The sequence below is a fragment of the Passer domesticus genome, chromosome 1 (assembly GCF_036417665.1).
Source record: "Passer domesticus isolate bPasDom1 chromosome 1, bPasDom1.hap1, whole genome shotgun sequence".
Taxonomy (NCBI): domain Eukaryota; kingdom Metazoa; phylum Chordata; class Aves; order Passeriformes; family Passeridae; genus Passer; species Passer domesticus.
This window is the reverse complement of record NC_087474.1, coordinates 100,698,619-100,725,927: the sequence shown is the minus strand read 5'-3', so window position 1 is coordinate 100,725,927 and position 27,309 is coordinate 100,698,619. Positions and strand designations below refer to the sequence as shown.

Sequence of the window (27,309 nt, the reverse complement as noted above, 5' to 3'; positions counted from 1 at the left end):
ATGAACAGATAACATAAATCTTGTTTAGAACATCACAATCAACATACATTCATATTTGTTACTCCGGAGATCTTTCTTAACTTTGTTTTATTAATGTTTAGCTAAGAAACGGTCTAATACTGACGTAACACGGTTGCTCTACAGATATTACCAGGTAGCCAGACAGTTTTACACTTCGATTCAGATGTGATAAATTGATCAGAAGTGGTACCAGGCTGCCCTCAGAGGTTCTGCCCCACCTGTCCCAGAGGTGCGGGCACGCCTACAGGGGCAGATGCTCTGCCAGCCGGGGGATGTGGTGTCTGGGTAGGATCCAATAATCAGTGTGTCAGGCACAAACAGGTTACACTTATTTTCAAAACGTATTAGTGCTATGGCCTGAAGTTGCGTCGGGGGGGGGGGTTTAGGCAGGATATCAGGAAAAGGCTCTCCACGCAGAGGTGTTCGGCCCTGGAGCAGGCTCCCCAGGGAAGTGGTCGCAGCACCACGGCTGACAGATCCAGCAGCGTCCGGACATGGCTCTCGGGCACTTGGGATGCTCTTGGGGATGGTGCTGTGCAGGGCTGAGCTGGACTCCATCACCCTTGTGGGTCCCTTCCAACCAAGAATACTTCATGATTCTATGAAAAGCTCTTAAAATTTTGTCGGGAATCTTTGTGTCTCTTTTAGAAGAATAAATTTAACTTTTCCCTCCCGACAAACCCGGATCCCAGACTCCCGGTACCCCCGCCGTGGCCAGGACAGCTTCTCCGCCTCCTTCTCTTCCTCCTCCTCCTCCTCTCCGTCCCCTTCCCGCCCCCGCCCGGCGGTTCCCGAAGGGAAACAACCACGCGGAGGATGGCCCGGGGGCGGCGGAGGCGGTGTGCGTGTGGCGGCGGGGGCTGGGCCGCGCCCCGCGGCGGAGGGGGAGCCCGGCGCCGGCTCCCGCCCAGCGTCCCGGGGCCGCCGCCGGCCGCGCTCAGCGCCCGCCACACGGCCGCCCCATGGTGAGGGGGTGAGGGGGCGGGCGGGGGCGGAGGGAGCGGGACCAGCGGGCAGCGGGGCGGCTCTGCTTTCGCTTTCGCTCCCCGTGCCAGCGACGCGCAGGGAAGGGCCGGGGCAGGCTGGGCCGGGGCCTGGCGGGCGCACGGTGAGCCCCGGGCTGGGCCGCTGCCGGCGGGAGCCGCAGCGCGGAGCGAGCGCCGGGCTCCCCCCGCGACTCCCGGCTCCGGGCCCTCGGCCGGGCCGCGGCGGCCGCCGCTGCCCCCGGGCCGCTCCGGGCCCAGGGCCGGTGGCAGAGCGGCGGGGGCTCGTCCTGCTCCCGGCCCGGCGCCGCGGAGGGGCTGGGGGTGCCCGGCCGGAGATGCCCCCAGCAGCGGCTGGGTCCGAGGTTCCCCCGCGGCCGGGTTGTGTGGCGCTGGTCGGGACAGAACGCGTCACAGCAGCTTGGATTGTCTTGTTTGCTTATTTACTTACTTATTCTTTGCAGCGCGACAAATTGTTAAGCCTGGCATTGCCCAGGCTTTTAAAACTGTAAGTCAGGAAAAAAAGAAGTAGTTTAGTCCGCTTGAAGCCTGTCTTTATTTTTTATGCTTTTCCTTTTTCACGCTCGCCTTGCTTTTCCAGGGCATGGTACAGGCAGAGTAGGCCTCCAGAACCTGTTGGTCTTAAGCTGCACCAGGAGAGGTTTAGGTTGGACGTCAAAAAGAATTTCTTCGCAGAGGTTAATTAGACCTTGGAGTGGGCTGTCCAGGAACGTGGTGGAGTCACTGTCCCTGGAGGAATTTGAGGAAAGACTGGCCGTGGCACTTAGTTCCATGGTCTAGTTGACAGAGTGGTGTTGATAGGTTGGAGTTGATCATCCCAAAGGTCTTTTCCAACCTAATTGATTGTGTAGTTCTGTTAATACTGAGAATTCAGTATTAGAGCACTGATTGCAGGTTGAAGTGTTGTGGCCTCTCATGGCAGGCATCAGCCCACTGCAGACTCGCTCCACCGGTTCAGCTTTGTGCAAAAGGTGTTCACGTGTTAGTCATTAGCTTCTGCAGCTGGCTTAAACATACAAATCCAAGACAAAATGCCTGTTGTCTGCTCTGATTCCACAAAATGCAGTCATGTGCCCTTGCCTTGCCTAGATCAGGTGGTCCACAAGAGCACAGATCTGCTGGGAGCCACAGCCTGACATGTACAGCTGCTGATTGTGGGTGTTCTGTGGGAGATCCCACACGTGTGCCTGTTTATCTCACTAAGCAGGTTCATGTTACTTTGTGAATACACTGGGGCTGGTGACTGTGCCTTATTTCAGCCTAACAAAGTTATTTTCTTTTGATTCATTTTCCAGACAAAAAGTAAAAGATGTAATTTACTCCCAAAGTGCCGTTTTTCTGTAGCCTACCAGAGGAGCACGTTCCTCACTAACTGCAGGCCTCAGCCAAGTGGGCAATAGTGTCACTGTAATTGTGGGGACAGTACCACTCTAGGAAATGTTTCAGGTCACCCTCGGTAGAAAGCTGCTGTACTTCCTAACATTCTAGTTAATTTTATTTACAGGGAAAAACTTTTTGACCTTTCAACCCTTATCAACAAGGCATTTATGCTGGAGGTATTTTTTCTAGTGGCAGTGGTTGTCTAAAGTGTTGTGAGTGAATTAAAATCAAGTCAGTGAATTACATTATGTTTCCCTGGGCAAGCAGAACTCCTGAGGTTTGTTGTGTATTGTACTAGGTTTCAGGGGAGAACACTAAGCAGTTTAACAAAAGTTCAGGAGTGTTAACAAACAAAAGTTCCTGAGTATTAACATTTGAGGTGTGTTAGCACCATTTTCTGAAACTCATAACAAGTAACAAGTATGTTACCATACCTAGGAAGAATTTTACTTCTGGTTGACTGCAACTATGTGACTTGTGCTGCTACAGCCTGCTTTGGATATGTCTCTTTTATTTACGTTGTTGACTGAAAGTTATTCTCCATCTCACTTTTGATCACTTCTGGATTAGTGTTATTTCAGTCACTGGTACTCAGATCCAAGCACAGAGGCAAATCACCTTCCTAAGAAGCTGAAGTTGAGTGCAGTGTTTTCCCTTGTCTGAGGGGAGTGGTTCATAGGCCAGACAGGGCTGCTGCTCAGAGGGACCTTGACAGGATGGAGATACGGGCAGACAGAAGCCTCAACAATTCCAGCAGGGGCAATAAGAAAGCCGTGCCCCTAGAACAAGTTGGGAAGACTTGATGGAGAGAAGCCTTAGAGGAAAGGACCCTACTGTTGTGGTGGTTAGAGGGCTGGAGCACGTGGCATTCTAGGAGAAACAGAGGTGGGTTTATTCAGCCTTAAGGTGAAGGAAGGGGAGATCTTCCTGTTGCAGGTAGAAGCTGTAGAGCCAGGCTGCTCTTGGAGGTGCATGACAGTGGGATGAGGAGCAGTGGACACAAGCTGGTTTAGCTGCAAGGAAGGTCTTCATGGTCGTCGTTTGGTTTTGTTTTGCTTGTTTGTTTTTAGCCTGGATAATAGTCAAACACTGAAGGAGGGCTCTAGTGAGTGTGGAATGTCCATCCATGGAGGTGTTAGAACCTTACTGGACAAGGGTCTGTGCAATGACATCTGATTCAGCTTGTACAGGATGGCATGTGAAAATCCCTGCCAACCTAAACTGTCCTTTTACTCTGATTGCTGAAAGAACAGGCATTATTACTTCAGAAATGAGTTGTTAAAGTCATGCTTAGGAGAACACAAGTCATGTAAAGTATGCAAGGTTTCCTTGAAGTTGCATCAGCAACAAGCAGAAGTGCATAACGTTAATTTTATTTATTTAATGTTAATACTATATGAATGTAAAAAAAAAGTAAGACATTGCATTGATAATCTATGGCTTAGAATTTTTGTTTCAGAAGCTACTATACTATTTGAGAGAAAATCAGGAGACTTGAAGAGAATGTAAGGAGTTTTTATATTTCTTTCTTATTTTTCAAACTTGCTGCACAGTGAATTTTAGGCAGCAGTGTCTTAAAGAGTAGACACTGTCATGGTAGTTACTTTACTGTCAGGAAATTCTTAATGAGAAGAAAATGACTAGCCAGAGCTCTGCATGCAGCCAAGTCTTCAAAATTCAGAATTCAGATCATCTACCCAAGGCACGTGGCCATTGTTTACATTAACTCTGCTTTCGCAGTGCTCCGGATTGTAAGTCATCTAAACCATCAGTTTTGACTCTCATCAATGTCCAGATGTCATGAAAGGTTAAGGACAAAGTTATGGTGAATTTAACTTCGTCTCTGCTGTATTTCCTCTAAGACAGAACGGGCTGTGTGTTTCTTTGGGTTCATGTGGTGTTACATGTTTGAAGAATTTGCATCAACACTTCTTCAAGATGATTCTGTGTTAAGGAAAAGCATGACATGGCTATTAAATATCTTTAGGGAGCCAATTTTTAATTAATTCTAGCTCATAAACTCATGGATTAGTGTATAAGCTGCCAGGAAATTAAATGCCTGTTTGAGGAGGAAGTACTGCAGTTTGGAGTATGATGCTTATCTTTTGGACATTATAAAAAAAAGTCAATTCTAGACTCAGAGTAGCATTCAACTGTGATATATGAGTGCCTCTTTCAAAAGTTAGGGACTGTAGTGACCAAGGTATAACAGAATGTAATTTTTATCATCTTGCATTTAAACTGCTGTTTTTGGAACAGTGAAAAGAGTGAGTCAATACAAAAGGTATAAAGTTTTTTTTTGCAACCTGAAAAATGTGAGGTCACCCATCCACTGCGTGTTTATTTGAAGGTTATTATTAAATGCCTTGGGTTAGAAGGGGATTTGTCAGACCACTTGAGAATGTGTTTTTATAATTTGAAGTGGGTATGATTTAGCAATGATTGCAAAGTCAGTTGGTGAGATAATTTACTTTTGAGGTTCTGAAAAAAGAAAAGATGTGTCATTGAAACCTTAAAGATTGACTTCCTTTAACTTGTTCTAGTCAGTAAACATTCAGCTTTCCACAGTTCTCAATTTCTTTGTTGAGTGACATAGATCAAAGGAGGAGGGTCTCCTGTTAGCATTCTGTTCTGAAAAATGCAGCTTTGTTTTATTTGCAACCATCTTCCTCCCTATACCAGAAATGCTTTTGCTTTCTTGCTGGAAGATGCTTCCCACTTGACTCCTTTGAGTTTGGAGCAGGTTTGTTTGTGTGCTCCCTGCAGCCTGCACGAGAGGGCTGGGGCTGAACACAGCAGTCAAAGACCCAGCACCATCATCTGGTGTGTGCCCCCATGTTCTCTCTGCCTGCAGGAATTGCAGGTCTCAGAAGAACACCAACACCCTCCCTCTGCATTTTCACACCGTAGGTAGATGTGAAAAAAGTGATGTCTAATTTCACTGTTGATAATATGTTTGTCTGTGTGAAGAACAGGAATATTTTTTAACCTGTTACGTTCTGCTGTGCCTGACCAGTACTAGGAGGAATATGCTGGGTTAATTACTTTAAATCAGTTTAATTACCGAAAGAGGAAAATTGGGAAAGCTTTCTGATACAATAGCTGATGTACTTCAGGTACTTCCATGTCACCAGGTAGCACATGTCTTTTTACTGACACTTGTGACAAAACTTTCTCCTATGTGTCTTCTTTCCCCTTGTGTGCATTCAGCATAATGGAATTCCTTTATGTTACTCCTATGCTCTGTAGATAAATACTATTACATACAATACTACACATCTCTCTTTTAGAGAAGTGAAACTCAAAAATTATGTTTTACACTCTGCAGGGAACAGAATTCAGGCTGCTTATGTACTTATGGTTCTGCAAGTATTTCAGCAGCCTGTTTATACCCCTTGTTAGGTGATGCCTTAGTCATTGTCAGTAGGGGACATAGGCAATTTGGAGTGCAAATCTTCATTCAGGAGCTCTTAACATTTCCAGGAAATGGAATTCCAAAATTAATTTTATTCTGGTGTCTTTTCAGGACATGTTTTACAAATTCGAGGATGATTCTGAATGTGAATTGGCAATATGTGAATTCTGATCAATCAAAGCATCTAATTGGAAGGTTTTTTCAAACCTTTTTTTGTATCATAATGCTGTAAAACATGTTTACCTCTGCTTTAATTACTTAGTCGCTTTCTTTCTTCTTGTTAGTGTTAAGTTTTATAAAAAAAGATTTCCAAAGCCTGCAAACAAGTAGAGATAATACATTTAAATGCAAACATCCAGATGTTAATACTGCTTAACTGTTGGTTTTGGGGAATACGTGATCATCAGAAAAACGGATTTATCTTATTTTGATTTCTTTAAAAAGTGATTCCGGTTTAATTTTCTTGTTTGTTGTTGTTTTTTTTTTGTTTTTGTTTTTAGGGGTTTTTACCTTGGTGAAGGTATATTGGACAACTGTTGACTTGAAAGCTGCTTTTAGGATGTCTGAAGATGAGGAGAAAGTTAAGCTCCGCCGAATTGAACCTGCAATTCAGAAATTCATTAAAGTGGCAATTCCAACAGACTTGGAAAGGTTAAGAAAACACCAAATAAATATTGAGAAGGTTAGTGTTCACTTTTTACTAATGTAGTTATTTTTGCAGTATAGAAGCAGTCACACTGAAAGATTATGTAGAGTTTTTGATGAGAAATTGATGACAAAATGCTTTGATTCAAATTTGGCTAAAGATGAAAGTTCTATATTTGTAATTGTGTGCACAAAGGCCTTTACATTTGTAGTAAACACCAATGTTAGCAGTAGTTTGGCTGAAATACTTGTATGATAATTCGCATTTATATCTTTTGTGTGCATTTTAGCCATAATGAAAGTGTTACAGTACTTTTGTGAGCTGTCATGATGATTTTCTCTTCAATAGTTTTTGTAAAATTAACTTTCAGCCATGCAAACCAAACATCCCTAGAGGTAAAAGGATAATTTTATAGAATCTGATCCTGTTTATTTTACAGGCTACTTTTAAGCAAAAATCACTAATTATGTCCAATTGCTTAGAGCAGCAACATTATTTACTTATGATGAAGCCAATATCTCTAACCTCATTTCATGAATATTGATTTAAACCTTAGGTTCCAGAGATAGTCCAAACAATTAATCTTCTAAATCACTGTTTGAAGAAACTATAAAATCAATATATAATGAAATTTGACCTTGAATACACCTTTTCAGAGGAAGTGGCTACCATAAATTCATCATCATTGCTTCTCAACTATGTGAGAGTCCAACTTTCTAAATGACAGTTTTGGAAGACTTAGAAACTATAGCCTTAAGAAATAAGTTTTCTGTACTTTTTCTTTCTTCCCATGCTTTCCCCATGAAAATTCTTGTTTTCTAAAGCATATTCCATGGATTGGACAGCTTTTCACTCTTAAGAGGGAATAAAATGCATGTGTATCCAAAAGAGGTACAGATGTCTGTAAGTCTCTGTTAGATAACAGCAATTGACTTGCTAGTACATTGGTACTACAATTCCCGTTCTTTCTAGTACAGGAAAGTGCAGATTTTGTTTGGCTTACTGCCCCAGGCTTTGTTGGTGATATGTAACAATCCTTTCCAAAAAAAAAGTGCTGCAAGACACGTTTTCTCTCTTGCTTTCAACAGAGAAAAATTTCATTTTTTTAATTTAATTTCATTGTACCATTCATGTCATTGTTTCAATTTAATTTCTTATACTTGTTTTAAAGGATGTTGTGTGAAACAGTTTTTACCTTTGTCTGGGAACCATTGTTGTGGTGGGACTATATGTCAAGGTGACACAAAATGAGGAATGAGAATATCTGAGTCCTATCTGTATGTGGACATTTGTGTCAGGTATTTATTGAAGAGCTTTTAGCAGGAGATGTTATGACAAACTTTTGAGTTTTCTCTGTGTCCACTGGATACTGTCAAGGAGAGGTGAAAGGGATCCAAAGCAGAAGCATGAAAGTTTCTTTCTAAAGAGGGCTCTCAAGAGAATATTCATAGAGCAGAAAAGATTGAATGTCTAAGGGTAACCTAATGTTTTATATTTTTGTTGTGGAATACAAACTATTTGGCTATAGCACAATTATGATTAAATATCACAGAAATATGGAAGCTATAGAGTGATTTGGGTTGGAAGAGAATCTTTAAAGATCATTTAGTCCGACTCCCCTGCCATGGGGTGGGAACATATTTCATTACATCAGTTTGCTCAAAGCCCCATCCAACCTAGGCTTCCAGGGCTGGGGCATTCACAACTTCTTTGGGCAATCTGTTCTAGTTCCTCACCACCCCCATTAAAAAAAATTTCTTATGTCTGTTCTCAACTTACCCTCTAAACGTTTAAAAACATTGCCCCTTTTGCAGTCACTGCAGGCCTTAGTAAAAAGTCTTCGTCTTTCTCCTAAGCCCTCTTTCTTTGTGGAAAGGCTGCAGTAGGGTCTCTCAAGAGCCTTCTCTTCTCCAAACTGAGCAATCCCAACTTTCTCAGCCTTTCTTCACAGGAGAGCTGTTCCAGCCTTTGTACCATTTTTGTGGCTCTCCTCTGGACCTAACATAAGAGGTTAGAATTCCACAGACGTTTTTACTTCCTGGACCTCCCTGAGTTTTACATGTACTTGTTCAGGATAACATCATGGAATGTTAAAGGGTTGGAATGGACCTTAGAGATCATCTAGTCCCATGGGTAGGAGCACCTTCCACTAGGCTCAAGGCTTACCCAAACTGGCTTTGAACTGCTGGGGATGGAGCATCCACTGCCTCCCTGGGCAACCTGTGTCTCACCACCCTAGAGTAAAAAATTCCTTCCTAATCTCTGACCTAAATTTCCCCTCTTGCAATTTGTACCCATTGCTCCTTGTCCTGTCACCACAGCTCCTGAACAAGTTTCTTCTCTAGCTTTCTGATAGGCCCCCTTCAGATACTGGAGGGTTGCAGTGAGATCTCCATGCAGCCTTCTCTCCTCCAGGCTGAACAGCCCCAGCTTCCACAATAAATAATGTCAATACCATCTCTTCTCAAGCTTTACTATCCTGGAGGCCCCCAGGGTGAACGCTGTCCAGGAGCGTGGCCTACTTTGTGTTGCATGACAAAGAGAAGTCAACAAGGAGGAATTCTCTGACCACGTGAATGTCAGTGTGTTAAGTCATTGGATTCTTTGGACTCGTCACTTGCATATTCGGAATTTCGAAGCAAAGTAATAAACAATATATTAAGCAGATGAATGTGCTGAACATCTCTAGAAGAAATTATGAAAAGCAGTAAAGGCTTCCTGAGGAATTTTTCTTAACTGGATAACAGGATTTTTTATTGTTAGTTGTTTGGACAATGTATTACAGTCAGCTGAAATCAAATAGGTGATTTTTCCCTAAAACTTCAGAAATTGCTGTTTCAGTACTCTTTGAGGGGTGACTATATTGGAAGATCTACTGTTGATACAGGGCTTTCTGTCCATTTTATTTTAAAGAACACTGGCAGCAATTTTAATGACATAGCAATTTATTCAGAGGTTATTACTATTCCGTTTCCTAGAAGAATAATGTTAATCTGACTTTGTTGAACACTTTTATCCTCCATAGCACTACAAAGTCCTATCATGAAAGAACTTTTTGCTCTGAAAATAAGTAGTAACTTTAGATTTCTCCTTGTATTTTAGGAAGCTGAGTAACTTATTGCTGTGGCATCTAAAATTATGAAAACAGTTGCGGAAAGATAGAGGCTGTAGGTAAAGTTTTTTATTGATAAGAAAGCTTATTAAGAAATTGAGGAATTAAACTTAAACATAAAAATACCTTAAAAATCATGGTAAATATTTGCCTTGTTATCTAAACAATTAAATAAATATTCTAATATTGTCAAATCTTGTAAATATATTCTTTGATAGTTTCAGCACACATTCAGGAATCACAGCTTCTACTTCTCTTACTTTACTACTCTTTTTCATGCTAAAGTCTCTATATTATTTGTGTAACTGCCTGTAGCAGGCACTGCTTGCTTTGATTGCTGAAAAGGTTCATATGTGATAATGTGCAGTTCTTTTGCCAAACTTGCTCTCTGCTATTGTAGTAGTTAGTCTGGTCTCTGTCCCATGGGAAGTACTGTGTGGATCGTTTCCCACTAGAAGTTAGTGGAGCCTCATGGAGGTGCCAGATCTGGCCTGATGGTTCTTATAGCTGTGTTTGTTACTATATAGAAATGTTCAGTGTGAATGTAGACAGCAGCATTGTGTAATGCCATTTTCTTTGTCAATAGTATCAGATACCTCGTTGTCCTATATGACCAGTACTGTTTATCCACTATTCCACTCCATTCTCCTGCCATTTGTTCTACTGCCCACCAAGTGATTTATGCCACAGCAGTGTCAGGATGCAATATCACTTGGATGTTAAAAACTGATAAAAACAGGGTTTTCCCTGGTTGTCTGTAATTCAGTAAAATACATTGTACAAAATTTTTCGCAAAATACATTGCTATTTACCTCTCTAATTTTGCAGTGGAACTGTTTATGATTCAACGTCTTTACTTTCAGTTTTGGAAAATTAAAGTGATCATTAACCAAAGGTGGCTTTTTTCTCTGCATAGCCAGTTGCTAAAAATAGCAATTCTAAGGAGTCTTTTTCCTCTGTTTTAGTATCAGAGATGCAGGCTCTGGGACAGATTGCATGAAGAGCACATCAATGCAGGACGAACGGTTCAGGTAAGAACATGAAAATGGCTGTGCTGCTGATGGGGTTGAATTACATAGTTTTGGTCACCTCAGAGATGGACCTTCACAGAGACATATCCTTGGCTGGTGGGTTTGACAAGCAAGCACACAGCTTCATTTAAAAGTTAGGGATTTCCTAATTGTGTCCTATGAGGCAAATACAGTCAGAAATGTTTCTATGTTCTTGAAAAAGCAAAAGTTTGGAGACTGTGATCTTTTGCAAACTATCCTCTTCCATTATTAAATTAGAAGACAGCTCTTGCAATAAGGGATACTGCTAATTTTAAAGCATGATTTCAGACATAGAGAACATCTGGACGACTAGTTTGGTGTGCACATCTGTTGTTAGGTACATGAGATCATCAAGGGAGGAAATACCAGCACATTGGTCAGCACGGGCATCATGTCAGTGACTTCACCCATAGTCATCCATAGGGAACCATACACTGTTTCTAAAAATACCTATGTCTTGATGAAAATGATGCAGAAACTCAGCCAAACATCAGCTAAGTAGCACACAGGCAAAGTAGATTATCAGTACAGAAGAACACAAGGACCACATCTGCAGCACAAAGTTTGCTGAGACAGATACAGCATCTGGTGGCTGCAACAGCTGCACTGCCAGTGTTCTGGGGACAGACGTTTGTTGGCCAGGAGAGGCAGCTTGTGTTGCTTTCATAGATGTTGTTCAGAGGAGAGACCTGTTTTTGCTACTGTAAATGACCTACACTGCATGTAGACAAGCAGGATTTGCCAGCACAGGTGGCGTAGTCTTAAACCATTGCTCACAATTCCAATACTGTGAATTCCCGTGTTTGTTTCAGTATCTTACTGACTCTTCTGGGAAATTAGAACAGACTAAAAATGAAAAAAACAACCACCACCAAAACCTGCTCACCTCAGAAAGAAGAACTTAATCCTGATCAAACAACAGAATTAGATGGTAGGCAGAGCTGGAGTTACGTGTCTTTTCTAAGGAATAGTGAGCTTTCTGTTTAGTGTAGATGATATGAAGTGACATGTGAAATCCAGTTAATATTCCTGCTCATTGGACGTTTGAGTGTGTATTTTGATTTTTCACCAAGTACTTTTGAAATTTTAATACAAGTTTTTTCTTCATATTCAAAGAGGCTTTCAAAGGTGGAAGTTCTGTTAAAACAATGGTGTTTTAACAGGTGTGGTGTAGTAAGCATGCATTTGCTTATGTCTGTTCTCTAATCTGTTTTCACATCTGAGTTGTGGGAAAGGCTTCTCTTGTAACTTTAAATTACCAGTATAATTTCTTTAGCAAGACAAAAATCTGTCAATAATTAGAGAAAAAATAATTGTGTTGAAGATGTTATTTTTAGATATTTTAAGTGCTGTAATAAGAAAACTGCTTATATTTCTCTAGAAACATTTATCTTGAATCTAAAACTTGCTGTTTTTACTTTCAGTCAAAGTAAATCTTTAGCAATTTATTGCTTCTAGCTCTGGATACAGATCTAGATGCATTAAAGTGGTTCACATTCTGATACCCAGACAGCAGAATAAGTATCTGGGTCCATGAAAGAAGAGCAGACTGGCTCTTTGTTTTAATTAAATAGTTAGGAGTCTGGAGTACTTGATAATAAATTATATGACATGTAGAATGTGTTTGCCGTAAGCTGTTTAAATGTTTACTGATGGACTTGTGATCTGTTTGTTTGCAAAGAAATCAGATTAATTATTGTGATACCAAATGTTCTCTGCAGCACACACTTTGCTCTCAAAATTAGATGTTGTAAAAATACATTAGGAATCCCTAAGTCAATATTGACCCAAGGCATCCGCCACAGGTTTTAGACAAATATATGCACAGCCATTCTACATTTAATCCATGTGCACATAATTAGCCATTTTTCTGAATTTTCAGTTTACCCAGAATAATTACTTCTGTTGTAATTTTGATGATGGTCAAAATTATAATAGAACTATAGATGAGTGTAAATCTGTTGCTCTGCTTTCAAGTGACTGGGTGACACATTAAAAACTTCTATAAAGGAAGGTGAAGAAAACAGATAAATCTTGCGCAGGGCAAAAAGAGACCCTTTAAAAAATATTGAGAAAATAGCTCTAGTGTATCATGTATTAGTTTTTCTGAACGTGCTCTTGTATATTTTCATGTTTAGGGACAGTCCATGAACTTCTTAAAATGTTGGAAACTGAATGAATTTGCAGTTTTCTGGGCTTTGTCTGCATACATGCTGACTGTACCACACAATTAGTTTATTACTGCAAGGTTTAAGCTAATTTCAATAAAATGGCAGTATTTTGCTGTAACATCTAAGGACTGCCTTGATCATTTTGGTGGTGAGAGGAAGGGAAATGCTGCAATTACTAGAGAGGAAATAAGATATTAAACTAAAAAAAAAAGAAAATGCAGTGGATGAACAGGCTGGCTTTAGTCTGAGTATTCAGCCCACAGAAAGAGACTGTTCTGCAAAACATGCTTCGGCTGACATAATCTCTCCACTGTATTACTCTAACCTGGAAAGCTGCTTGAAAAATGTTAATCTATTTTTTCTTGTTCACTTTTATGGCTTCTAGTTCAGCTGAAAATGGTTTACAAGTTAAAGGTGGTTTCTGATCAGCTTTTTTTTGCTTAAATCTTTGAAGCTCAGGTTGTTGGCCCAAGGTCTTGTGTGGCTCAGGTCTTCTGTAACATTTCTGAAGTGATCCTCAGGTACCTCTCTGGCATATTGTGTGGATATGCTGTGAGGGCATGAGGAGCAGTGTAGAAAACTTTATTTCTGCAGGAGATTCTTCGTGGTATCAGTGAAGGATCATGTAAAATCAGGTCATTATTGCAGCCTGTGGCCATCTGCACGGTAAACATATCCTTAAAGTTCCTTTGACCAAGAATTTTCTAAGACTTGAGGGACATGGAGTAGAAGTGAACTGATTGTGTGGTCCAAAAAAGCCAGATAACTTGGTGGCATATATGAACAGAAGAGCAGTCAGTGTGGTCTCTCTCCTACAGTCTCTTCAGTCAGCAGTAGTGGGATCCCAGGTAGAATAGTCTGTCCAGTTTGGGTACCACACTTCCAAGGAAGGCATGAAGTGAATAGGGAGAGACCAGTGAATGCAGTCAGAAACTGGGAAAACAGGACTCCTGGTAAAGATCAACAAATTAGTTATTTTGCCCAAAGAGTGCCCAAAGGTATTGTGCTGTCTGTCTGCAAACATGCAGGGGAGGGTTGCAAAGAGGGCAGGGCTTGTCTTTCCCTGTTTTGTACAGAGAGGATTAGATTTACCTGTTTTAAACTGAGGCCAGAGAGATTTGTGTTAGACATAAGGAAATGCTATAGTATACTGAATTTTGGCAGTGAGGTATGAAGGAAATTGTAGCTCTTTATGCAGAAGTCCTTTTAAGACCAGATTAGATAAACAGCTGACAGAAATAATATAGGGACTGTGGATCATGCATTGAAGGGATAACTTACCAAGGTTTTCATCAGTTGTATTTTCTTACAGTTTTTGTGAGAAAGCCATTTGAAACAAAGATTGTTGGAAGTTGATGGACAAAAATTGCAATTGTTATAAAAAAATTCTGTGTCTTTTGGGTTGGATTTGGAGAGCGTGAAACTCAGGTGTCTCCACAAATAAAAAGAGAATTTTGTATTACCTTCCTTGATAAATAATCTTGGTTTTAAAAGTGCAAACAGTTGGGATAAGAGTGATACGCTTTCATGCTCTACCTAGAAATTAAACTCAGTGCCATTAAATTATTATGAGATTTGCATATCCATAACATTTGTGATGTTACACCCTGGTGAGCTCCTGGGATGTGTCTCCTCACAGCAGGGCTGAACTTTCCTAGGCTGAATCCATTCACCTTCTGTTTAATTGACAGTAAGTAGAGCATTAGTCCTCCCTTCAAAACCACAAAGGAAGAGCTACTAAAATTAAATTTCACTAAATAAGCTAATATCATCATATGATTCCTCCATCTTCTTGCTCAGAAATATTTCTCTTTGATTGGCAAGGTAGTAATGAGCAGTGGAAGTGAGGATCTGGTTTAGCCATTCCTTAGGATGAGCACTTCATACCTCTTTCAGCTTCTGTTCAGGATCTGTGAGAACTCCCATCAGCCAGTTGTGTTGTGTTGGTCACTGCACAAACTTGTAATTTGCCCCAGCAGCAGCTGCCATGGTACAGATCCCAAGTAGAACTACATTTTGACTCAATTTCAACTGCAAAATTCTCCTTTTTGTTTCAAAGAAAAAGCAGCTGCTATGGAACCATTGTTATCTCACCCCAAACTCACTGTTGTCACTGTTTTTTCACTAGTTTTTGTTTGCTTGACTTTTTTCCTTTTTTTGGTCTCCATTGTTGCCAAAGACAGGATAATAGTAATTTTTTTTTTAATTGAAATAAAACAGCATAATCAACCTCAGCCGCTTGCATATAGTCCTAGAAATTAGATGATTGAGTGTTGTGTTTAGATAGTCCCATTTTGTTACTTAAATGAAATTCCAAGATTCTGTAAAGCAAGAATTTTGGCACATGGTGTAGTATGGAAGTGGTGACATTCTCCTTTTCTGGGTGCATAGGGGCACGCCGTGGGGGGAAGATACCAGGAAGCAGGAGGCAGACTGAGATGAGAAATGGATGGGGAAAGTTACTGGCTACCATGTTTCTAATTCAGCTCAGTGTCTTCAACAGTTGGGGTTTTTTTGTATCTCTCTTTCTTTAAATTGTCAATCAGTGGTTTTACCTGAGGTTAGTCTTGAATAATACAGCCTAATTTGGCTAATAGTACTCTTAATTTAAGCATACAGTATAATCTAATCATTTCTTAGTAATTTGACACATGATTTTAACAAATCAATAGTTCTTTCTTTGGAAGTTTGTGCAATGTTACTTCAACATGTTGTTGAATAATTTCCTTCCTTCTTCTCTAATTACATTTTCTACTATTTTTTTCATAAATGCTAAAAGCAATTAATTCCACTAGTATATATAAATAAACTTAGTTCCATTTAGATCTTGCTTTTCCAGACAGTTAGTTTTACCTTTCTAAGGCATTACCTGTACCTGGTTTGTATTCTGGAAGAAAACTTTTCTATTTCTAACCACTCATTGGTGTCAATCCATTCTCTTGTTCTGTTGTGAGGCGAATATTCAAATTAACTGGTAAATAATGTGACAAAGTGTAGAATTTATTATATCACTGTAAAGTAATGCAGAGAATATACTTTTATTACAGTCTTTTTTTTATAATTAGATAAAAACTCTGACCTAAAACAGTAAGTGGTGTAATTTAAACTGTAAATTTATTCTTTTAATTTGTAGGACAAGAAAATTTGTGTGCATTGTTAAAGCCCAGGCAATGAAAAGCCCCTTTATTTTTAATGCAGAAATTTATCTCATTTGAAATGCCTGTACACATACTCTTCTTAATAGTTGTGAACAGTTTATATCTCCTCAGAAGTCTTGTAACTAAAGAAGTATTTACATGTTTTATTAAACTTGATGTTCCAATGAAACAAATATATTTGTTGTTCATCTGAAAAAAAAAATTTAAAAAAGTAATCCTTCTCCTTTGTCCTTGAAGTTGTCTTCATAAAATGAAAGTTTTAGGGTAGTTGGGGGTTATGAATGACTGTATCCTGAGGTCCTGTGATCACCACAGTCACTTTTTATTATGAGAAATGAAATTTTGAGAAGCAGTCACTTACTTTACTTGGATATTATTGCAACTTGTTGTAACTTGTGTAAATATTTTGGCAAAGACCTAAATTGACTGGAGAAACAGAAATAACTTCAGCGATTACACAATGAATTAATTAGTTAAATACTTTAACTGAAACCCAAAATAAAGCAAACTGATTTGGAGAAGTGGATAAAGTACAAAACGACAGCCAGAAAAATCAAAATAGTGGTGGTGATGGGTTTCAAAATGTTTCTCCCTTGATCGTGAAGATGAAAGGTGCTTCCCAGGCACTGGAGGTGTCTGGTGTTCTCACACAGTAAGCTACAAAATAACTCTTAATACTCCTGCAGCAGCTCCGTGCTAATATGCGAGAGATGGAGAAGCTCTGTTTGCGAGTGCGGCAGGAAGACATCCCAGTTCTGCAGAGAATGATAAATCCCATTAAAGAGGAAGCTTCAGTTGCCATTAAGGACTTCCTGCAGCTGCATTCTGAATCTGCAGAAGAACTTAAAAGGCAACTCAAAGGACAGGAGGATGCTTCTTTAACCAGATCTGCAACTCTAGGACAAGGTAGTAAATTGAATTTCTGTATTTATTGTATCTCTGTTGTTGTATCCAGTATGCAATTTCTCTGACCAGATATTAATGAAGCAAACAAATAAGATTTCAGTTGAAGAGTATTGTTAATGAAGAAGTAGATTTCTTTCCCTACACCACACTTTTGCCATGCCCTGTGACTGAATTTTGATAAGCAGAAAATGCTTAAATATCTTTAAAAATTAAATATCTGTGGCTTTCCATGACAAAGATCCTGTACCCTTCAGTCTTGAAATAGTGGATTCTTCACAGGAAGAAGAATACTTACATTTATGTTTCAAGATATATTTTTATGGTTCTGGCTTCTTCTGTCCCCCCTGCAAATCACTTGATCATGTGCAAATAATAATTTTGGCCATTTTCATTGAATTAGTGAAGAAATACCAGGAAGATTTTTATATGACAAACAGCGTAATACGGCATTGATGAAATATATGGAAAAGAGAAGCAAGTTCCTAGGTAAAGAAGAACACCTCTTCCTGTAGCATTTTAACTTGGTAAATGACAAGAAAGGAGTATAAATCCATTTAAATAAACATTTTTGAAAATACACTGTGACATGCTAGAAATCAGATATGTTTGCTGGTCTTCCCTCCTTTCTGTATAAAATGTCTTTCAATCTTTGTTCTACCATTCTGTCTTCAGAAGAAGTCTCTGTTATGCCCTGGTGCTGGCTAGTGCTTTCTCCTGATGATCTGTGAGAAGGTTGGTTCCATCAGGATTAAACCTTTCCCATATCTGTAATTAGTTTGATTGCTGCAGTAGCAGTATTACTTAGAATGATTTGAGCATTTCATGTGTCCTAAAATCAAAAGAGCATTCTCAGTCAGTAGCATTGTAGAAGAACCTGCTGTCAGATTTGATTTCATGACCATTCTTGTTGCTGCATGCAGAACTACAAGAACTCTTTTAAGTGTGATTAACAAGCCAGTGAGCCTCGTGTTGACTGGGAGAAAAGGAGAATTGACAACCAGGCTTGCTTCCAAGAATGTCGTGTGCAGTAGTATCAGAAAAACTGGGAACATGAAGATAAATCAGACACAGTCACAGAACCCTTTGGGTCATCATCTAGATCCAAGCTTCCTGCCATGCACAGGGACATCTCCAACAGACCAAGCTGCTCAGGTCCAACCTGGCCTTGAATTCTTCCAGAGATGGGGACATCCAGCTTCTCTGGCCAGCCTGTGCCAGTGCCTCACCACCCCCATTGTAAAAAACTTCTCTCTTAAAAGGCCAGCAGAATAGACTGAATTGGCTTCTGACATAAAAATCTCGACCTCTTCAACACCTTCAACATGTTGTAGTTAGTTGTTCAGTAGTTTGTTCTAGTGTCTTTGTGGATTTCAAAGTCTCTTCTCTTGCAGTCCTCTAGGAGCACCTTATTCAAGTTCTCAAAAATATGCTTGAAATTTCAAAGGCTGTTTGTTAAAAATGCTCTAGAGTGAATTTCATCAAACCTTCAGACCCTAAAAAGGCTTAGCTCATCCAAATATTTTTAACCTGTTCCCTTTATGTTTCAGCCTCTATCTTTCTTATTTAAGTTAATTGCATCAAATACCTGCTTAAAGCTACCTTTTTGTCAGACAATGCACTTCCACATCCTTGGTCTTCTCTAACTGCAAAAACATTCACAGGAACGTCCTTGCTACCATTGGTAGTTGAAATGTATTTATGTCCTGGTCTTCCCGATGTTAACTTTCCCTGTTTATATTTTAATTTGTAACTCATATTGTGCATCAAATTCTTGACATCCAGGGCACTGAAGAGCTCTTGCTGAAGCAATAAACATCTTCCTCTGCATCAGGACGATTTGATTTCATCTTCAGTACAGCCTGGTTTTTAGTGTCTGCCAGCAGTTCTGCAGTCCTTTATCTTTTAGGAACTTCTTCCACATAATTTCTATTAATAATTTTACCCAGCTTGTTGACATCTCTTTTGTGGAGAGCTCATTGTCTTCAATATTCAGTGATTCCCTTCATATATATTAGCCATTACTTTCAGTCTCTTTGTGCGCTTTTCTCTTTTTATGATCAGAACTAAATTTAAGATACCTCTTCTGTTGGTGACTTTCTGCAGTTGTTCTCAGTACATTCCAGTATTTCATTGGAAAGGCTTTGTCCTGGCTTACTGCTTCTCTTTTTTACACAATTACATAGGTAGCAAATGGGAACTAGAGTTTAATTTCAAAGAACAGGACTGTTTCTGAAATCTGAAATACCTTTGAACTACAGAGGACATTGACTATAACAGCACTTCAGAAGGACAAATAAATTTATTAGAATGATGGAGATGAGAAGAACGAAAAAAATACTGGAATGACAGGCATCTGCAAGTCTGCTCAGGAATGTGGAAAAAATTCACCCCATCTACAGAGAAACAGACAGGCAGACAACTAAATACAATTAAACAGTTTTTTTTCAAGTTTGCCTGCCTGTGCAAGCAGCCCTGTTGAATTGCTAACCCAGACACAGTGTATTGCCTATTCTTTTGTGCTTAGAGGCTGCAGTCCTGAAAGCAAATCTTGGCTGTTGATCTTAATCAAAGGAAGTTCAATACGTGCCCGTTCTTTGTAGCATGTTGCTTCCCATCTGGCAGAGAAGGAAGGAGTTTACAAATTCAAATCTCCCATTTAGAAGGCATGTCAGTGATATGATACAGTCCCTTCCCCCATTCAACATCCTCAACAGAGGGCCAATAGAAATGGAATTTAATTGCATATTAAACAAATATTAACAAAAGGTGAGACTCCACTCTTAAAATTACTAAAATCTTTTAAGCAGCATATTGGATCTTCCAGAGCATTAGATTTTTATCTCAAGTGTAATGAGGTGTAAAACTCCTCTGTGAAATCTGCAGAGGTGTTTTGTATTATTGTATTTCTGTGAAGATGCTGTATAAATGAACTGGTAGAGTCACTTCCATTCTCAATTCTGTTAAAATTGGTTAGACTTGATAAAAAGTGAAGCAGTGAATATAAATTTCTTACTCATACTTTCAGCCCAAATGTGACCACCTCTTACCCTTCCTCTTCTTTACCTTAGTTTTTTTTTAAGTGAATTAAGAATTTTTGTGAGGAATTTTTTTCTCACTGATTTTTAGTTACTACAAAATGAAAACATGTAAACCTACTTACAGTTTTAATTTCTCTGGAATGTGTGTCATGCAAAACCATGGTTTTACAACACTTTCAAGGATATCCTTTTCTGCAGTAGGTTGGCATATATTGTTAGGAGCAGACCAGAGCAAGGTCGTGGGAGGAGGCAGCTTTGCTTAGTGAGATTTTTATTTTGCTTTTGAATTATGAATACTTTAATTTTAACCACCTTAGCATCATGTGGTTGATTAGGGAAGAGTACACCTTTCTGGGCAGAAGAAACTTGATTTTGAAATAGGATTGTGTAGGATTGAAATGAAATAAAATCCTCAAAATCTGTGATAAATGTCAGAGTATGTGGCAGAACAGTTTTCTCAAAAAAAATTCACCCGTTTGGATATATAATTAATTACATTGAAAAGGGGAAAGGAATATTTTAGAACTGAGTATACAACCTTAATTAATCTGAGGTTATTAATCAGAAATATGCTCTGGAAGAACAGGTGATGATTATAGAACGTGAAGTGCCTTCCGTGTCTGGATTCTTAAAGGAAAAGGGGTAGAAATACTTAAAAATAAAAACAAGCCCAAGTTAAGCCCCCAAATTGCTTAGTGCATTCTTGTTACTCTGCTTACTTAGTAATTATGTCTAAATATAAATTTCATTCATGTTAGACTTCTCCTGTGCTGATAGTAAGAAGATTGGGTCCTTCATCTATTTTGAGATATTGAGATAAAAATGTTGAGAAATGGACAAATGTTATGAAAATGTTATCATTTTTATTTTATCTTAAATTAATTCCATGAATAAGCATGCACTGATTTTTTTATTAATATGATTATATTTGTTTTCCATTGGACATATCTGTTGTTGTAACAGTTATATAATATTATTATCGTACCTTGGCACAATCGTTGTATCTAAAGATTTTAATACAATATTTACACTTTAGTATTGTTAGATGTATCTAACCAGCCTTCCCCATAATAAGCTTTCTCTTGGGACTGCATTCCCAAGGAAGGAAACACCAGTGTCCTGCTGAAGGAGCATCTCCCTTCAGAAGCTGAAGTTGTTTAAATTGAGATGATCTTTGCACTGTGTTTACATATACACCTTCTCCAGTCTGCCTTTCAGACTCCCAAGCTCTTCCTCAGTCCTTGTATTGACAAGCCAAACTGCTTTGTTATTTTTCTTTATTGCCACTCAATTTGTTGTCCACAATTACAGGCATGTCCATGACATCTGCAGTGGCTCTGGAGTGGGCTCTGACTGGAGGAGGGGTGTGTGAGCCTGTTCATTGTATCTGCTCTCCCCAGTGCCACTCACTGTCTGTCATTCCTTGCTTTTAACACCATACTTTGTCCTAATGTCTTCTGCATTCAGTCCAGGTGATTTAGGGAGGAATATACTTGAGAATATCTCGTGTACAGCACTGAGCTGCAAATGTCTGCCATCCTCATGGATCCAGCATGGAATGCTGGGCACCACATTACTTGGGTTTCACTGCTTTTGCTTTGAAAGCTTTTTCCTCCAGCATCTTTTAATTCTCAATGGCTGAAAATCAAACTGGTTGCATGATAATCAATCATAAAATGAGTAACTGTCTGTTCAGTTTTGGGAGCACAGAGTTTTTATGTGTCGTACATAAATGAAAACTTTTTGTCCCAAGCCCAGTTTTCTCAGCCTGGTCAATACAAAATTAATTAAATGACTTTGAGTTCAGGAGTATAATTTAGTATCATTTCAGGAGTGTTTGTGAAAATGTGCTGATAGAAATGAATCTATTTCTTTGTCAATAACATCCTTTTAAGAAACTGTGTAGTGATGTAAGGCCTCTCCCTATATGATCATTTTTGGGGCTGTTGCTTGGCTAGAATTAGGTTAAGTATCAGATTACCCTTGAGAAACTTCAGGAGTGAGAAATTCTGCACAGCATCTGCATCCTGGTTCAGTGCATTTGTTTATAAACATCATGTTTCTCATTCAGAAACTTTATATAACACAGAAGTGAAGGATGGCTCCCAAAGTTTGATCCAGATCTCCTCCCGCCTTCCGGAAATACCTCAGGAAGAAAATGCAGCTGAGTCCTGGGAAAGTTTAGAAGGGGTATGTTGGAACTCCCTCCCTGCCATGTTGGTGCTCTTTGCTCTAGCAACTATCACAGAATAACTTTTTTTTATTTTATTTGCAGGACTTGGTTGAGCTCAGTCAGTTGGTGACTGAGTTTTCTCTCTTAGTCTGTGTAAGTATTAATTCTGCTTTCTGTCCTACAGAGTCTCCTACAAAAACAGGGTGCATGGGTAACTCCTAGGTGGGGTTGGGTGGGGATAAAAAAAAGCTGAGGATGTATCTCTCCTGTGATTCAGGCTCTGCCAAGGTGACACTTTGAGGAGGCAGCAGTCTCCTCTTTCAGCACCAGTGCTGGCAGCTGCTCCCAAATTCTTGCCACTGGAGCAGCTACAATGTTTCTGCCAGTGCACACGGCCACGAGCTGAACCTTAGCAGAACCTCTGCTGTGTTGATTGCAGACTTCTACCTAGGTCCTAATTGTAATGGTGGTGACAGCTCTTGCTGCACAGGGTGTGTGTTTGTCAGGTATCTTTTCTCACTCGATCAGGAGTGCTAGAAAAATCCTCATTGTTATCATGCCCTTTCTCTGCTCTCACCATATTGCCAAAATGTCTGTTCCCAATGTTTAGTTCTTCCTGTGCCACAGGGAATTTGAATGCACAATTCTCATCTCCTAGGAGAGTTCTTTAATCTCCTTGCTACTGGGTTAGTAGGGATAAATAACCTACCTTTTATCTTTTCTGCTGAGTATGTGCTGCTTCATCTATACAAAAAAAAACCCAAGTAAGAACCATTAGACTAGAGAGGGACTGCAAAAATGTTCATTCAGTACTCTAAAGGTTAAAGGAAGAGGTCCTGTTCCCAGGACTTACTGGATTTTGCACTTAACCATCATTAGCTATAGCAGCAAGCATTTAAGGTGGGTGGACTGCGTTGTAGATGAATACCAGAGCTGGTGTACTCAGCAGTTTCTGACTTAGAAAGAGGAAACAAGTTCAGAATGCCTTTTATGTTAAGCTGAACATTAGCCATCTCATTATTTTGTGACATGAAACAGCCTGCGTACTGCTCAGATTAGAATAAGAACAAACAAACTCACAGACCCCTTTATCTTCTGCTCCCTGGGAGAGACTGCAGGGGAACCTGACTGACTGCACTGGGAGAAAGGATGGAATGTTTTTGTAAAATCAAACAGTAAAATACAGAGCAACATCAAGTATATTTTCCCTGCTGTCACTATTTCTGAAGTCATTGTTCTATAATGTTGTAATTAAATACTTCTTAGATTTCTTGATGCAGCTTTGTATGTTGGAGTTAGTACTGATCTTAAAAATGCCCTTTATAGAATTTTTTGTTGAAACTGAGACTTAGCGGGAAAGAAAACAGGCTACTTTGCATTATTTTTCCTTTGGGACTGTGAATTCCTCTATCTGTAGAAAAGATTTAGAAATCATTTTGTTTAACTGCAGCAAGACGTTGTCTAATATCCACCCCATATTATTACTTAATAGTTTAGATTTTTTGAAGTTAGTCTGTAGCTTCAGCAGAGTTTAGCAGATGCTAATCATGGAGCACCACTAAGGCTGCCGGGTGCAGATGAAAGCTGCTGTGGGGCCCTGATTACAGGCATTAAAATGGTGTGTATTGGCTCACTGCTGCTTCCCAGCAGGTTCCCTCACTCATAATTCCTTTGCATCTAGTCCCAGCAGGAGAAGATTGACAGGATTGAAGACCATGTCAACAGTGCTGCTGCGAATGTTGAAGAGGGAACCAAAAACTTGGGGAAGGTAGGGATCTGCTCCTGCTGGTGAATCAATGGTGCCCTGCCTCCCAGCCACCCTCTGTATTAACCCCATTGATCTGCCGTCTTTAATGCTGAGGGAACCAGCAATTAAGGAAATAAAGAAGAAATGACCCACAGGTAGCAGGGAAAAAAAAAAAAATCAATCTCTCTTGTAATTTTCAATTGCATCCAGGCTGCTAGAAAATACAATTATTTAATTTGGGGGGGGGCCTTTTTTAAACCGTGTTCTGATGGTTACTTTGTTTTACCTGCAAAGACAAGAGCAGTCAGTGACTGGCTCACAAGAATCACACAAGCATTAAACAAGAGGCTGATGATAACCTGTCATTGCCATCCTGTTCCTTGTCAATTGCTAAATAATCCCCAAAGCTGCAGTCAGGCCCATCACTGAAAAGTCTGAGCATTTTCTCAGTTTCTGATTTGATTTAAGGATGGTGACCAGGTAACACCCAGTGTACAAAGCAGCTAGAACCACATGAAAGGACTTGGTTCACAACTGCATACACAAGACAGGATTTTGAATTGGTGTTAGCATATTCTGTCATACTTTTTTAAAATACTAATTTGTAAAGTTTATTTATCACTGAGCATTCAAGTCATTGCCAAGAGCAGTGAGGGGAAAATGCACATCGCCACAGGCAAGTATTCTAACTACTTTTTTTTTTTCCTTTACAGGCTGCAAAATACAAGCTGGCAGCTCTGCCTGTGGCAGGTGCAGTCATTGGTGGAGTGGTGGGGGGTCCTATTGGTCTCCTTGCAGGCTTCAAAGTAGCAGGAATTGCAGCTGCACTTGGTGGTGGGATTTTGGGCTTCACAGGTGGAAAATTGATACAAAGAAAAAAACAAAAAATGATAGAGCAGGTCTCTTCCAGCTGTCCAGAGCTTTCTCACCAAAGTGCCAAAAAATCCAGCTGAAGTATAGATACATTATGGCCAGGAATAACAGTGTAGTAGCTGAGCTAATGACAGACTTGCAGCCTTATGCTTTATATAAAAGGCTGAGTTGTGTGAATTTTGATGACAGTTCTGCTCCTTGGGAGGGCAGAAAGAGTTGTGTCAGAATTTCTCTTTTCAGACACAGTGACATCAGTCCTTTGAAAATTATAGGGATAACTTTTAATTACATAATTCTTAGGTAAGGTATATTCACAGCTGTAATAATGGGTGACAGGTGCTTCATGCCAAATTTGCACAAAGTGTCTTGCAGACAACACAAAGAGATACTTGGAAAATTCTAGTGCTTTCCCATGAATGCCATGAGAAGCTGGAGCTTTTATTGTAGTGCTCCAAAGAAAAGGAAATAAATGCCATCATTCTTTCATGCTCATAGTATTTTAAATTTACCTTAATTTATCTGGATTCCAAACTTTTCCTGTTATTCCCCAGGATATGACTGACTATGCCTGTTTAATAATACACAGGGAAGCATGTGCTGTCGTAAGAAAAGGTGTGAATGTTGACTGAGCAAAGTAGAAAAAAGTTATGTATATATCACACCAGCACTGGAAGCAGCTTCTCCCCTTTCCAGGCAAGGCAGTTAATTTGTAAGCTCCCCAAAGTGTAGCTGTGAACTGAACAGTCTAAGCAGCAACCCTGCAGCACTGCTACTGGAGGGTAATAATTTTCCACAGCTGTTCAGCTCCTTGGCTTGTCCTGAGAACACTATACATGGATGAAGATCCAAGCTCTGGCATTCTGAACCTGAAGCCTCACATTGTTGAAGCAGCACTTACTGCAAGATGTTGCCTTTGCTTCTCCTGGAGCCCAGAGCAGCATGGTGGGAGAGCTGAACAGCTTCTCTGGAAGGCAGTGCTGCAGCCAGGCCCACTCCCACCAGGGCTCTGTCCCTCAGGCTGCTGTGAGGTCCCTTCACGCTGGCAGTGCCAGCTGGCAGCCCCCGAGGTGGGGACGGGGTCAGAAGTGTCAGCCTGATAGAGCTGACGGTGTAAACCACCCTTGTCTGGGCAGCTGCACTCTTGCATTACTCTCCAGTGCCAAAACTTCTGCTTCCACCCACACTGCAGTGTAGCTGCTCAGCCTCTTCAAGATTTTGGGACGTGCTGTGGAGCCTGAAAGGGGTGAAATGCTGGCAGTGCTTTTGCTTGCTTTTTATAGTGGACACCTGTTATCTTACCCTCCTTAAGAAGCCTTTTGCTTCTGGAGCTTCGATTGTTAAATGCAAAAGTGTTAATGTGTTGTTATTGTTATATAATTGTACAATTGTCACATGATTTGCTGTTCTGAACATGGTCCTACCTCCACCCTTTCAGGACACTTCCCACACTACTGCTGCTACTGTTTGGGGGAACAGAAATTGAGGTTGGGAAGCCGCTTTTTGAAGTTTTTTGATTGGTCAATTCATCCTGAGCTCTGCTTAAGTTGTTTTCTTAGGTGCACAGTGAAATGAGTATTGAGATAAGGCTCCCTAGCAGGGAACATGGTCCAGGGAAGTGTACTACAGAAAGAGCTCCCTTTCAATAACCAGTACTTTGATACCATCACTGGAAATCACTGTCTGCTAATGACAGATGATGGGGTTTTGTGCCTAGAGACATTGTAAGCAACTGTTACAGCACAAATAACTTCTTCTAAGCCATGCTTCCTTATTACTTTTAAAATACTGAAATTGCTATCAGCCAGAGCATTATGTCTATTTTAAGTAGGTCTGAGATTCAGGGAAACAATGTGTGCAAGAACAGTTTTCACAAGTAATTGCAGACATTGTCAGAACTGCATGTGTTAAAGCCTCGGTGCCTGCACTGGTAAAATCAGCTGGAGTGCAAAACATGACCTGAGTAATTCAACTCATTTGCTTCTGACAGGCAAAAAGCCCTTTCCTTTCAATGCATCTACTTTGGATGTAAACACAGTTAATGAGCTTTTAATAACTTCATAGTAAGGCTGTTCATTCCTTTGATATTTATTTTCTACATTTAAAGGAAGATACTAAGAAAAAAAGTGTTCTTAATCAGAAACTGGTTGATCCTTTGTATCATCTTCAAATGTGCTCTCTGCTGCTTTCCTGCTGTGTGCTGTGAAACCTCGTGCACTTAAATGACAACAGCAACAGCAGCGATGTTGTGGACTCCATCCTCTCCCCCCAAGCTGGAATAATGCCAGGACAATCTAAATTCATAAGACTGAATTCCTGCCCCAGCTTATACAAATTCAGCTTGTTGTGCACTCATTTTATGAAATGGCTACAACAAAAACTATTCTTCCCCCTTGCATCCTTGTGGAAGCAATTGGAAATCATTGTGTACACACTAGATGTGGGAGACTGTTATTTAAGCTATGATATTTTAAAATAGGTGGGTTATTTACATATGCAAAGAAACATCAGCATGTGAGTAATGAAACTAGCAATTAAGTTGCTAGGCATGTTACTCAGAAGAATTGTAAGATATAAATAATTCTTTCAGATGAAATAAAAGTTTTGCCTACGAGA

General features: G+C 40.0%; 1 protein-coding gene across 5 annotated transcripts; it reads left to right on the top strand.

Annotated features, from left to right (window-relative positions):
- Positions 1-830: 830 nt before the first annotated feature.
- Positions 831-27,309, top strand: STX17 (syntaxin 17). 5 transcript variants are annotated; one of them, XM_064431571.1, is made up of 8 exons: positions 831-986; positions 6,321-6,502; positions 10,544-10,609; positions 16,649-16,865; positions 21,975-22,093; positions 22,179-22,229; positions 23,758-23,844; positions 24,537-27,309. In XM_064431571.1, exons 2-8 carry the CDS (start codon positions 6,380-6,382, stop codon positions 24,774-24,776), a joined length of 903 nt encoding a protein of 300 aa, XP_064287641.1. In that variant the 5' UTR covers positions 831-986; positions 6,321-6,379; the 3' UTR covers positions 24,777-27,309. The 5 variants fall into 5 exon arrangements, with proteins under 5 accessions (XP_064287641.1, XP_064287610.1, XP_064287622.1 ...); XM_064431540.1 differs by having other exon boundaries at positions 832-986; positions 16,646-16,865; XM_064431552.1 differs by lacking the exon at positions 831-986 and adding an exon at positions 1,039-1,129 and having other exon boundaries at positions 16,646-16,865.